The sequence below is a fragment of the Zeugodacus cucurbitae genome, chromosome 3, assembly GCF_028554725.1.
Source record: "Zeugodacus cucurbitae isolate PBARC_wt_2022May chromosome 3, idZeuCucr1.2, whole genome shotgun sequence".
NCBI classification, from domain to species: Eukaryota; Metazoa; Arthropoda; class Insecta; order Diptera; family Tephritidae; genus Zeugodacus; species Zeugodacus cucurbitae.
In genome coordinates, this window is record NC_071668.1 from 55,504,774 (window position 1) to 55,519,402 (window position 14,629).

Consider the following 14,629-nt stretch of genomic DNA (forward strand, 5'->3'; position numbering starts at 1 on the left):
GACAAAGCGCTTGGACCTTGACCTCTTGCGATTTACTTTGGGCCAGAATGATCTTGCGACGGAACAGGTGCTAGTGACTGTCCAACGCCTGCTCAGTTCGACTGAGACCCATTCATCCAGAAGCAAGTTGCAAGAGGACAGCGGCGCTCCTGTTTGTTCCCATTCCACTGTAAGTGCAACAGAAGTACCTATCCTAGCAAGCTCATCAGCCTTGCAGTTTCCTGCGATTCCGCTGTGGCCAGGCACCCAAACTAGTATGATAGCAAAGTGCTCCGATGCAACTGATAGCGAGGTCTGGCAATCCTTAACCAGCCTGGAGCGCACAGTCATTGAGCTTAAGGCTACTATTGCCGCCCTACTATCAGAGTTGATCGTTACCTTTCTCAAAGCTGCTGCACTCCGCAGCAGTGAATCCGCTGCAACCTTTATGGCCACCACTTCTGCTTGAAACACGCTACAATGGTCCGGAAGCCTGAAGCTGAAGTTAATGAGAAGTTCCGGACAATAAACTCCTCCCCCAACTTACCCCGCTAACTTCGACCCATCCGTAAAGAAGCTTACCGCGTCTCTCCTCCAGCGACTTCTACCCACCCAACCCTCTCTTGAAGGTATGAGAGCAGAGAATAGACCGCCAGGGTAGGGCTCGTCGACATGATGGTAGTCCAGTAGCCTCGGAATGAAGTCGAAGCGCCTGAGTTATATACGCGCACTCTGTTATATACCCAGCCTCCCTCAACCTGATAGCAGTTTTCGCGGCCATACTAACTTCTTAGCTAGTGCCTCCTCCATACGTGAACCCCGTAAAACATTATAGGCTTGACTATGGTTTCATATAGCCAAAGAACTACTTTTGGTGAGAGGCCCCATCTACTACCAATGGCTCCCCTACAACAATACAGGGCAACCGATGCCTTTTTTGCTTTTTCCGCAATGTTGGCTTTCCAAGAAACAACACCTAGGTACTTTACACTGTCGGCGGGGTGAAGACAGACTCCTCCCATCGACGGCAGAGGCGCATCCGGTATTTTGTATCTCCTGGTGAAAAGAACTACCTCAGTCTTACTAGGATTTACAGAAAGACCGTTGTCCAAAGCCCAACTCGATACGACATCAAGGTAACTTTGAGTAAAATCATATACGGTATCCAGAAACTTACCTTCAACCATGAGAACCAGAAGGTTGTCTACGACCATGATCCAGAGAAGAGGTGAGAGGAACCCTCCCTGCGGAGTACCACTATTTACCTCCCGTCGCACCCGTGTGGTGCCCCATTCTGCCACAATCATTCTATCGCAGAGAAGAGTGAAAATAAGATACTTGAGGTTGGACTCAACCTCGAATCTATTCATGGTCTTTACTAGCGCTACCGGCAGTACGTTGTTGAAAGCCCCCTCAATGTCGAGGATGGTTCCCACCGCCTATTCCTTATGTCCGATAGCTTTCTCTATCCATGAGACGACCATGTGTAAGACTGTGTCCACTGACCTGCCTTTACAATAAGCGTGCTGCGCTTTAGAGAAACGATTTCGGGGAATCCTACCCCTTATAAATCGATCGATCAGCCTCTCCAATGTTTTCAGTAGAAAAAAGGAGAGACTGATAGGCCTGAAGTCTTTGGCCGCGACGTGCGAGCTCTTTCCGGCCTTGGGTATAAACGTCACTCTGACCTGCCTCCAAGCCCCCGGAATGTGCACTTTACATATATTGGTAACAACCAACTAGTAGTAGAACGGTTTGAATGAATTGATCGCCCATACCAGAAGTCTCTCGTTCAGAAGGTCCGGGAAGGCCACACAGTCTGTCTGAAGGATTGCTGGGAAAGTGAAAAAATAACAGGACTCTCCTTACATTTTTTTAGGTTATTAACTCGAGCTTTTTGTTCTATTTTTAAAACAAAAGTCAACCATTCTTACAAGAAAAATATCATATTCACTTTGTTTTGCGCTTCAAAATCGGATTAATAAAACAACAACAATTTACGCATTCGTTTTTGTTTTTTGTCTCATACAAACTTATTGAATTCATATAATAAATAATTACATAAGATTTAATTAATTGATTTTTTTTTTTTACAAAATGATAACAAATAAGATTCAATAAATAAACTTCAGTTGTAAGAAAGTGTCGTAATATAATGGTACAGTTATCGTATGTTATAGAGCAGTACGCAGTAGTAGCAGTAACGGTAGTATGTAATAGTAGTAGTAGTAGAGGGAGTATCCATACTTATATAAACATTATGTGGTAAAATTACATATACATATACAAGCATTCAATCCAACCGACAATTCTTCATAACTCCAGACAAATCCGTAAGTGTTAAGTAACATTTCCACACTGTTGGAAATATTGTAAAAGCGCTAATTTGACTAACAATTTTTTCTTTAAATTAACTTTAATTTAGTTGTTCGCTTAACTCCATACTTCGTTCGTATTCTTTGTTTCAAAGGCAATGAGTTAAATTAAAAATTTACTTAAAAAGTAAAAAATGAGTAGTTCTTAAGGGATCGCATGGTTTTTGGTAATGGCGGCATTATTGTTGTCGTCCTTTCTTCGTATGATACACCGTAAATGCATTGTTTTAGTGTTACGCCAGAAACCATTTTAAAATCCCTTGCATTTAACCGAAATTCTCGAAATGATGTATGAAATATGGAAGTTTTCGCGTTTTGTTCACTTCGTCACAGGCCGACATTATGCTCTTTGTGAGCGGTCGCGGGCCACATGAGAAGACGCCAATTTTGGAAACCTGTTGGAAAGGAAGAGAAAGTTTTTAGAATCAACCTCTTATACACTATAAGTTAAAATAATTTTTCAGTGTGAGTTCTGGATTCTCCAAGTGACTGTAAAAAAGAAGGAGGGTTTAAAGACGTAAACATATGGAATTCTGCTCTCTTGGAAAGCTCTCTTGGAAACTCTTATCTACATACAATTAAGTTCTATAGAACCGGCATACAAGCTCCGCTCAGCACTCAGGCTCCACGAAACACTAGAGCGATTTAAATTCTTTCTCATCCTTATTGTTCTTAATTCTTGTACAAATCCATGCTATTAACTGACAAATTGCAAAAGAATGGAAATCTCATTTATTCAAAACTGAAAACCCGAAACTCCATTCCAATCGCCCGAAATTACTTAGCGCGGAGAAAATTGAGATCAATCTTGAACAGTGCAATGTCCAGTTGAAATCCAACAACTGGGTTAAGATGAACCTTGCTGAGAGTATTCAGCTTAATGGATCTCTAGGTTTAAAGGATCTTGAGACGGCGTAAGTGTTGATAAGAGCTCACTAAACTCACGCGATCCAATGATCTCGGTCAGACGGTATTTACCCATTGCGACGTTATATCCACACAAGTTGTATCGCAAATATAATAAATATATATCAATGTATACTATATAGGGTCAGGCATGTCAAACTATATGAGAGAAAGTCTCAATGACGTCAGTCAATGGAATCGATGACATGTGTTCGAAAGTGAGTGGCTACCTCCATGATCTTTCCCTCTTCTTCATTGCTAGGAGCCTAACACTCTACCCTACCAAACCCACAGGGACCATATTCACCAACTGGACAAATGAGTACCGTCTAGACCTGAACATTTCTGTCGATAGCATTAAAATTCCGACTGTTAATAACCTCAAAATTTTAGTTGATATGCTGAATAGCCCGTAATCTTTCACTCCCCATACGACCGTGATTGTTACCAAGTACAGAGCAGCAATAAAATCCTCATGTCGCTAGTCGATATGTCAAAGTACCGCGCTCCGGACAGCCACAGGCCCGACCATGTCGAAACCGCTCGTTTCCTGGGATTCCCGTTAGAAGACTTTCAACAACAAAGTTGTCTGGAAGTTAGAAATTATAATGGTGAAGTGCAGACGCCAAAAGCCTTCTTATCAAATCCTCCCTCTGATATTAAATTAATTCGCGAAAAAGTTCACTGTACCTGCTATTTAGACTTGGTCAACTACTACACACCGCCAATTATTCAGGATTTCCTTCAACTAAAATGATTTTTATATATTTTAGAATTTGTTCCTAATAAACCTTGCCAGGACTCTAAGAGCTTCTGACGTTCCAAGAAATCTCATAATCATTGACTTAAATTAACCTAACTCTTAACTATTTACTTACATATGAATGTTTCTTTTGTACGAATTTCAAGAAGCTCGACATATCAGGTCGTCCAAAATGGTTCACCGCCTTCAGACCAGTAAAGATTGAGGTCTTCGATAGGCGCTGGAAGTGATTCTCACAAATATACTGCAAAACAAAGAAAGATGGTAAAATTCAATGAAAATTGAAGAGGAAATTTATAACTTGCAAAAACTTACCAGCATCGTAGTTCTCAGATCGAATTTGTGGAAAAATTGTGTAATGAAAATGTGTATTTCCAACACATTTGTGACATCCTTCTTCTCCACATCGCGCAGTACATCAATGAACCATTCGAAATGCTTGTGCGAAGGGCAAATCCAAAGGAAATAAACCTTCTTACATGCCACACCCGAATACCGATTCGTGCTAGTACCGAAAACCAAATCGTTAAGCATTGAGGCATAGGGTGTGACTCCAATACCACCGCCCACCATTACCGCTACTTCGAACTTGTACCAGTCCTGATTTCCACCACCGAAGGGACCTTCAATGCGTATTTTTGGTTGATCCTCCGGATTATAATTACAAGGGTCAAAGTAATTGCGCAGCTTCCAAGTCCACGGACCTTGCGCTTTTATGTGACAGCTAAGGAAGTTCTCATGCGGCGCCGAGGTTAACGTGAAGCTGTGCATCTCGTGTGGTCGAAAAGCGGTACACGATAAACGCACCCACTGACCGGATAGATATTTTAGATTGGGTGGACGATAGAACTTGATTTTGATAACATCGGAAGGTAGCAGATCCGTTTCGATAACATCCAGCGCCATGTATTTGGTGCGCAGAGAAACGATCTTGTCGAGCGTGTAAATAATGCCGGGACCTAGGAAGAACATCCAAAAGCGTGGCGGACCAGTGATACGCGCCAAACCGTGTATCAACGAAAGCAAGTAGAGTCCCACGTACAGTTGATGTGTATTCCAGAAGAACTTGTAAGCCTTCTTGCGTACGGTTGGATGTGCAAAAACGAAGATTATGCACATGACAATAAAGAGCAGTACGCCAGTGGTGCCTAGGGGAAGAATAATCCAAAATTATGTTTCTAAATTATCTGTAATACTACTGAGAACCTACCGGTAACTGTCTGGAAGAGCCAAAATGTAATATCCGGCTTATAGTCGGAGGCGAAGTGCACCTCACGTGTCAGGCATCTCAAATTCTCATGGGATTGTGTGGATACATGATAGAAATTAACGATATGACCAATGGTATGCAACACCGAGAAGAAGAGCGCCGTGCAAGCAGCGATTTTGTGGAATTGTATGTGCGCATCGAGCGGAATATACTGTTGTATGGGGAACTCCTTCAGTTTGGTGATGAGATTTCTGAAATATAAATTTTTTAGTATTGTATTTCAGATTCCGAATAGCTGTTTCTGGTATTGCCGACATACATACCTGGACATTGTCAGTAGTAGTAAGGAGTAACAGAAGGACAGCGAGGCTGCTGAGCCACGTGTTACGGCAATACCGACACCCATAATGTGTCGCAGATCTGTATGCTCAGCCATGAATGAGTAGTCTGAAATGATACGCTAACATTATAGAACTTTTAATTCCTTTGATTAAACAAATTACTCACGTATGAAGCGCTCTACGAACAACACAATCGTGATGACGTAGAACAGAAACAAATAAAAGATGTTCTGGCGATTCTCTTCTAGGAACGTTATATAACTGTCCCATTTCTCTTGCATCCAGTGACGTGGCTTCTCCTGCATTGGCTCGATATTGAATGAGGTCATACGCGCCACATTAGTTGAAGTGTCGAGGAAGTTCTGTTTCGCACCTTTGCAATCCAAACCGATCGCTACAAAGTCACCTTTATATTCTTTCATCATTAATTTGAAGTCCTGATAGGTTAAGTGGTTCTTATGTTCCAATCCCACGTCTTGGAACATGCCATCAATCAACTCGGTCACCTGATCATCACCCAAACTGGTGGTGCGCGCCATCTCCACCAGCGAACGCATCATTTCACTCAATTCACCCTTATCGATTACACCGTTACGATCATTGTCGCACATATCGAAGATAATACGCAGTTTATCATCGGTCTTGCCACGCGAGAAGAGCACCACAGTCTCGAGAAACTCCTGAAAACTTATACGGCCATCTTGATCCTTATCGACAATATTGAACATTTTACGCACGAACATATCGTACGGTTTCATGCCTAACGCCGCCGCAAACTCGGCTTTTGATAGACTCGTACGCATAACTGTCATCACTTCGCCATCGGTGGAGGCGTCGGAACGGCGTCGTCGCTCGCCTGGCCGCAAGCCAAATGTTAGCGCATATGCTTCGCGGAAGAAATACTCCAGCCGCTTCTGGCGTCTCTCACGCGTTTCAGCACGCGCCAACATAACCTCACGATTCACTTCCACCAGCGTCATTTCTTTCTTATGCAAAAAGAGAAAGTCTTCCAACTTCTTGACGAACTTACGTCGCGCGCCATATGATTCCAACTCTAGCACCAAATCGTGATCGTTCGGCACACGCAGCAGTATATACGGTTTCTTCTTAATGTGATTCGTTGCCGATTCCTCCACCGTGATCACTTCTATATTCTTCAAATTGAAACTACGCAATTTCTCACCCTTCCTATCCACTGTGTAGATAGCCGCCTCTGGACCGAACTTTACGGTGACCAAACGTTTGTGATTCGCATGCAGCCATTCGCGTGCCAACATCTTATCAACAGAGCCTTTGTTTTGTGCCGAACGTAAGGCCTCCTGGCGTATCTTTAACTTGCGTCTTTTACTATTTTGCAACTTCACCACACAGTAGCCAGCGCCAGCGCATAGAATGGGCACGAAGCCGAGGAAAACGCAAGCATAAATAAACATCAACTCCGAACCGGAAAAGTAATCGTATCCCTCGAGGTATTGGCAGGGCTCCAGTTCCGAAGCATTCAATTGCATGGGCTGTGGGCAGGGATCACCTTCGCGCCACATAAACACATCTTGTTGTATGTCGGAATTGTTAATATCCGTGCTGTTCACTATAATGTCCCACATGGTTATCTGCCGTAGTTCTTCGATTTCTTCGCGCGTAAAAATACCATTCCTTTCGTTTTCGAACCAAAAACGATCGGCGTCACGCAAACGCTCGAATTGTTCCTTTATTACGACTGTGAAGAATTCGCCGGGTTGCCCGTATGACTCCAGCATGCCACCAACGTACACGTCCACATTATCCAGACGATCATCGTAGGCAGTAATCAGCATTCTGAAAGTTAATGAAAATACATTTGAGATTCGGGCTAAGTAACGAGATGTACATATATAAGATCCAAGTCTACTTTCAACTCGATAAATGTTCTCACATAGATCAATGAAATTCTGGAGAGAAATATACGAAGATTACATTTATGATCTGCAGAGAACGGACATTCCAAAGTCTGCAGACGGTTTAGATCAGATATGTATCAACTCAGATCCCACAAATGCGGAATTAACCTCTATACACAGCCTATGGACTTCCATGGTTAAACTATGGAGCGGGTTCAGCAATTAAATTAAAGGAGGAAATAATTAAAGCTAGTTTACATTCTCTCGAAGTTTGACTGGAAAAGCATTTAGGTGAGAAGTGCCGCTAGACAACGAAGAAAGTCTGAAACCGGCGGCCAAGCATCTTCTCCGAGCTGAAAAGCTTGTATGGCAACCAAAGTCAGGCAGCATTACTGACCTTGATTGAAGCATCTCTGAATGAATCCGAAGGGATAACTTCGCAAAATCCTTTATAGATCGGACGTCCTTATACAAATATTATAATCAAGTATCGATTTGGTCATATAAGAACTAATGAGGTCAAGGACAACTAAAATAGGTCAAGTATAAGTATAAAGAATTAAGGGTAATTTCATGTGGAGGTCTTTTGGATTTTTTGAGGGCGACTCTTAAGAAGACTAACGAAGACTAAGACCATTAACCATAATAACCATTCGACTTTTTTAATAATGGCCTGGATACCAAGGCCTTAAAGGATAACTTTGCGTTGGAAAATTGGAAACTTTAATATAATCTAATTGTAGTTTAGTCACCTTAATAATTCTGGATTTTTCTCAAACAACTCCGGGTTGATTTCTTTCCAATCATTACGACGCGGCAAACCAAACGCCTCTCGCGCTGTATTATAATCAGGTAAACCGTTATCACGACCACGCATGATATTCAAAGCACCCAAGTCACGTCGAGTAAATTCCATAGGACCGAAGAGTTTATCACGCACATCTGTACACAGCACGGGATCTTCACGTTCGGCAATCTGTGAAGACATACCAAGTAGCACCTCCTCGACTGTGGTGTCCGTGAAAAAGTCCTGTAAATCAAAATACAAATTAGTAAATCAGTTGTAAGCGGTGAAGAGTAAACTTACACTTGAGTCCCACCAAGTGGAGCACAACCGTATTGCTGGATAACCCATAGGCGTCTTCTTATAATTACACTTGGCGTCACGCCGATAAATGCCGGGCGGTATCATTGTATGACCGAAACGGAATGCAGCCGCTTGGAAGATATGTCCAATGCCGGGATGAATTTCCTGCTTGTAACCATCGTACGGTTTCACTTCCGAACCCAAAAAGGCGGGCAGATATTCATACATAATTACATTTTGCAAACTAGCGATGACCAAATGGCGCGCACGCTGGAAGATATCCTCATCACTCCAGTCGGAATGAGCGCGTTTGATGCGTTGCGCGAGTGTATTATGCCAACGCAAGAAGAGTATGGCAAATGAGAGCACAGCGGGATTCTGATTCGTTCGCGGATCACCAAGTACTGGCACAGAAGAAAAGGAAATTAAGTTATAAGAAAAAATATCAACAAAAATATAACTTACAAAATAGACGCTCTGGACTGAGCATCTTCATCACATTCGGCGCTGGATTGTTGAAGAGCGGCACGCGCATTGTATTCTTAATGGGCATTTTGCCACCCTTCTCCGTGAGCAGTGTACCATTGTGGAACGAACGCATTGCGTTGAGCCACGCCTCTGAGGTGCTGTAAATGAAACTGCCATCAATCCAAGCAGTCATTTGATTTATCTGCGAAGTGTAGGTAATTTTTGGATGGGGTCAGGCATAGAGTAAACTTAAGTTGGAACTCGAGAGTATTTAAATACAAGTTTTTTTTTAATCATCAATCCCTGCATAATTACCTGTTCACGTGGCGCATTCGGACTCTGCCCGGTATGACGATCGTATGCAGCACGATGGAATGGTATATAGCGATCACCGCGACACTCACGATCGTACATTTCATCGCATTTTTCAATCTCAATGCGATGCATCTCGATGGGGCAACCCGACTCGGAAGCCATCACTATTTCATTCGCCACAACTTGTCCGAAAAACGCTAAGAACGCGGTGCGATTGTGCTTAGATGCCAAGCCATCGCGGCCACCCATAAATAAACGACTCAATCGGCGTGTGGATGGACGATTTGAGCCAGCCATAGAGTAAACGCCGTCTGAATATGAGGGCGGTGCTTTTCGCACCAAATGACTATCTGAAATTTAAAAAAGGATACATTATAAATTTTTGAGAACTGAAGTACATGATTAATCGTTAAATTTAGTGACGAAAAGGATTGAATAGTTGGAATGAAGTGTGTAATAACAAAACACCTTCAACACAACTTCGACAGAATGGAGTTTACCTTTCCCACACAGGAACCCAGAGAACATTGGCCAGTTAGAACTTGTACCACTAAAGAAAGTTGTATCTTACTGAACATAGGAAGCTTCTAAGATCTCTCGCTATTGAACTCGGACCCGCGGAATCGTTGGTAACTGTATAGCGGACCAGCTTGCAAGGGAGGGTACCCTAGCTACATTGACGTAAGAATGGGAGCGCGTTGCTAGACCATGGTCCACCTGCGCAAGAGTGCTGGACATGCAAACTACGCATGAGCTCGTCAAACGCTGGTCAACTACCAGCACTTGTTCAGTGGGGAGGTTTTGGCTCTCCGTGGAGAGTAAGAGGTCCTTTCAACTGCTTTCGCTAAGCAAGGTCCATCTCAGCGCGATCATTGGTGTACTTACTGGACATTGTCCAATGGGTACCCATTCGTTGAGACTTGGGATCGTGGCTGATGCAAGTTGCCAAAGCTGTATGGAGGAAGGCGGGGTGGAATCATCTAAGCATTTCCTTCTTCATTGTCCTGCTTTTGCCAGACTGAGGTTGAAACACCTCGGAGGGTCCTTCTTCGGCAATCCTAGCGAATTGGCTAGAATCGACATTAGTCGTCTTAAGAAATTTGTAACAGATTCCAAGCGTTTTGCTGAATCTTAAAGGTCTTTGATCCACAGGGAGTTTTATTGGTATCACAATGGACAGCGCCTGGCTGTCTAGGTGAGATCATCTGTTTTTGCAGAGATCTGCCTACAAACCTAACCTAAACTCGGATTAGAAGACCTTACGACCGATAATCATTGTTTAGAGTTGAGCTTACATAAGGACCTCTGGAGTAAACAGCGCCAAACTAAAATGACTTGAGAACTCCAGAATTGCGCTATGAGCTAAATCGAAAATGATCAAGGAATCTTTGGTCTGTTTCCAGATGATAACTATTGAGGTCAGAACCTGAACCTTACTTCTTGAAAGAGAGTCCTACAAGTCTTTGTTTCACCAGTGCTAGTATGAACTAGATGAAGAGCCATGAAGAGAGATTAAGTATTATATAATATTCTTTAGAAGAATGTAGAATCCATCGATGCATCTTAAAACGGGAGTTCCCAACCCTTTGACTTGCAGCAACAGACAGCTGACTCCATTACAAAAATAATTGATTGGGAATCCCTGTCATTAAATATATGTATATCAAGCAATCGCACTAAAGGGCTTATTAACATATGTAATGCCTAAACTATAAAACTAATACTACAAAATGTAAAATAAAATGGCAAGTCAAAAGCCCTTCAAAGGCAAATTCATTAATGGGTATTTAAAAGTCTATTAGACACCCACATATTTCCCAAAGCAAACAATATAAACTGTATTGAATATAAAGAAAAATTCAGCGCACGATCAGTGAGCGGCTGACAATCGTTGCACACGACAATGCAAATGAGTTTGAGAGAGTGCGGGTGCGATGCGAGATCACCGTAGGGAGCATTGATCAGCTGTGCGCAGTTAAGAAGAGGCTTTGTTATAAAAATAGCTTTGAACAACAAGTACAATCTCTCCGCTCGAAAGGGAAACCGGGTCAACGTCACGAGCGGCTTTTGAGCTATTTCATAATAGTTTGCGAATTGCAAATTTGAAACGTGTCTCGTCTGCCAGTTGTTTACTTACATACTCGTATATTCATACAGGCATGACCATTTATAGGCTTATGAATATTTATCTGACTGTCTGTGTTTGTTATTGTACTCACCAACTGATCCCCAGTCTGGATGCGCTAAATTATTGTACCAGCCATCATAGCGCTGCTTCTCGGTTAAACTGTACATTTTATCTGTAAAGATATAAGATAAAAGTGGATCAAATATTTATAGGAATTATATAATGGAGATATGTATGTATTATATATAGGATTATATATATCTTCGGATTAATATATACTATTCTATAATACTTTTGAACTCAATCAAGCTGATTCAACAGATTGCTTTTTATTCATATTATCTGTACAAAATAAGGGGGCATTCATATTTAAATTACCAAAACGACATGACTTAAAGTTATTCAGAGAGGTGGCAATCGATATATTATATTACGTATTCAGGGTCTAGAGTAGAATCTCTGGACCAATTTCATCTAACTTTGACATTAAACTAAAATTTGTTCGAAAAATATGTATGTTTCCATGTAATTTTATTAAGATACCCATTGACCTTGGTTGCGTTGTGAAATCAACTTGAAAGGCGAAAACACTATATTGGTGCTAGAGAAAGGTCTGGATCGATTAAATTAAATATTTAAATTTTATCCATTTTTAACACCTTGTTACTAAATCATAATTATCATATTAAGATACTGAACAAATTTACCGCAACTTTTAGTACAAAGTCAACCATGGGCGCTGAAGACCTAATATTCAGTATCTATGAGGTTCAAAAATTATAGGCCGATTTTGACCAATTTAGTTAAAAGTTGATATGCATTAGAAGGACTATTTATGCAAATCTTTAGTCTAATATCTTCATTGATGTCTGATTTATAGATTTACAGTGAAATAACCTTATTTTATATCTTAGAAGGTCAATGTTTTCCTAGCAGTATAATGACCAGCACTCTCAGCACTGTCAATAACTGGGCAACGCAAGCGGGATTGGGGCTCAATGCGGAAAAGACAGACCTTCTGGTGTTTACTAGAAGGTACAAAATACCTGCATGGAAGCCCCCTTCGCTAAATGGGACCGAGCTCCCGCTTAAGGACCGTACCAAATACCTAGGGGTAGTCTTGGACACCAAACTTCTGTGGAAGTACAATGTGGAGGAGAGAGTGAGGAAAACCAGTAATGCTCTGTATGCATGCAGGAAGATGCTTGGCACTACCTGGGGGCTTTCTCCCACTCTCATGCACTGGTGCTACACAGCAATAGTGAGACCAATTCTGCTCTACGGGGTTCTGGTATGGTGGACGGGTACCAGAAAATCTACTTATCGGAAGCTGATGGAAAAGGTTCAACGGCTTGCCGCGCTATGTATAACGGGGGCCCTAAGAACCACCCCAACGGCTGCTCTAGAACGAATATTAAACCTGCCACCTATAGATCTCTTTGCCGAAAGCTGCGCGGCGAAATCGGCGGGTCGACTGATGGCAATAGGTGAATTCACATACAGATCCTTCGGACTCAGCTCGGTTGCTAAGAGCAGTCTGACAGGTATCGACTATCTGGTCCCATTCTACAACTGGGAAAGACGTTTCATGGTAAACATGGAAAAGGATGGGTGGCGCAAGGGCACCGTAACTACATGCAACACCTTAAATATCTATACGGATGGCTCTAAAATGGATGAGGGAGTAGGTGCAGGAATATACTGTCCGGAATTAGGCATAAAACAGCCGTTCAAACTGCCGAATCACTGCAGTATATTTCAAGCAGAGGTCTTTGCTATTGGGAAGGCAGCAGAGCTAGCCTCCAGAGCACAAGGCCAATACTCTAAAATTAACATCTACGTAGACAGCCAAGCGGCAATCAAGGCAGTAACATCGTGTCGAATATCGGCCAAAAGTGTCCTGAGCAGCAGGGCAGCAGTAGTGAGGATCGCCAGAAATATGAGGCTACACTTCTACTGGGTGCCAGGCCATAAAGGCATCGAGGGCAACGAAATCGTAGACGGGATTTCCAAGAGTGGTGTACAGCTGTCACCCGGAAACATGATCAACATCGCTAAACCCATGCACATTCTTTACGATGACATAGACAGGTGCACGGCAAGAAGAATCATATCTCGCTGGAAGGATCTACCGGGGTGTAAAACTGCAAAGGTCATGTGCAAAGCGGTAGATCAAAAATATACAAGGTTCCTACTGGAGCTCGATGGAAAGAGCTGTAGGACCATGGTTGTCATTCTTACCGGTCACAGCCTTGTAGCGGCACATGCCTATAAAATGGGGCTGTTAGATCGGGAGGAATGCAGAAAATGTCAAGAGCGGGGCACCAAGGAAACAGTGGAGCATCTCTTGTGCGTTTGTCCTGCGTTAGCGAGACAGCGTATTATGTACTTAGGGGCCCTACAGTACGATAAGTTAGAGGAGATATCGTCAGTGAAGCCTCATAAACTATTAAAATTCACGACAGGCGCAGGCATCCTGAATGATGACTACTACTCAGGGAACACGTAAAGGCACTCCATTCTGGTATCGCAAAGGACCATAACTGGTCTATGCGTGGCCTGCAGGCCTACCAGACCAACCTAACCTAACCTAACCTAATGTTTTCCTAGACTGCGAGCTACTTATGTTGATGTTAACGATTATCTAGACCCTGCTTAAGAAGAAAGTGTAAGATTAATTGTCATCGAGGTCTTCAAACGGAAGGCACAGGAAACGAGCTTTTGAGTGTAGGCATAGGGAGAGGGGTGTTAGATGATCCAGGTTCGTTGGCCATGCAAATAGATAGTTAGTATCATACGGAGACTTTTAGCATGCCGGACATGAAGAAGAATTTACCATGCTACAATATTCAGAACGAAGTTGCGCGAGGGTAAATCTGGTTTCGTGAGACAGCTCGCGCTCATCATCTGCACTGGGAGGGAGTCAAGGATGGTGTTAATAACTTTGCTGTGAATGACGTTTAAGGCACGCGGGAAACTGTCTTATTCCAAAATCTGGTCGAAGTATTTTTCAATGTCGTATACGTACTGTATGAGGGACCTCTTGATGTACATGAGAGGTGTTTCTTCAAGCTTATGACTACAGGTTAGCATTCTGTTCTGAGTTCTAATGTTCCAGTATCAATTACTTTCGCTATTTTCGAGTCATCGGTTTAACAAATGGAGAAATTCTAGTTTATA

The 14,629-nt window shown here is 42.5% G+C and overlaps 1 protein-coding gene and 1 long non-coding RNA gene across 5 annotated transcripts in view; one reads left to right on the forward strand and one right to left on the reverse strand.

The window, feature by feature from the left end:
• The window catches only part of LOC114804478 (uncharacterized), a 92,989-nt gene that overhangs the window by 2,167 nt on the left and 76,193 nt on the right, over nt 1-14,629 (forward strand). The window lies entirely within an intron of this gene.
• Duox_0 (dual oxidase) overlaps nt 1,976-14,629 on the reverse strand; it is a 49,010-nt gene continuing 36,356 nt past the window's right edge. The window contains exons 3-13 of the mRNA XM_011190998.3: nt 11,541-11,621; nt 9,322-9,671; nt 9,004-9,208; nt 8,539-8,942; nt 8,204-8,481; nt 5,741-7,389; nt 5,557-5,680; nt 5,234-5,484; nt 4,339-5,171; nt 4,139-4,267; nt 1,976-2,749 (exon numbers count right to left, since the gene is read on the reverse strand). Of these exons, the coding sequence (XP_011189300.1) occupies nt 2,621-2,749; nt 4,139-4,267; nt 4,339-5,171; nt 5,234-5,484; nt 5,557-5,680; nt 5,741-7,389; nt 8,204-8,481; nt 8,539-8,942; nt 9,004-9,208; nt 9,322-9,671; nt 11,541-11,621 (4,433 nt within the window). The 3' untranslated portion in view covers nt 1,976-2,620. The remainder of the gene's footprint in view (nt 2,750-4,138; nt 4,268-4,338; nt 5,172-5,233; nt 5,485-5,556; nt 5,681-5,740; nt 7,390-8,203; nt 8,482-8,538; nt 8,943-9,003; nt 9,209-9,321; nt 9,672-11,540; nt 11,622-14,629) is intronic.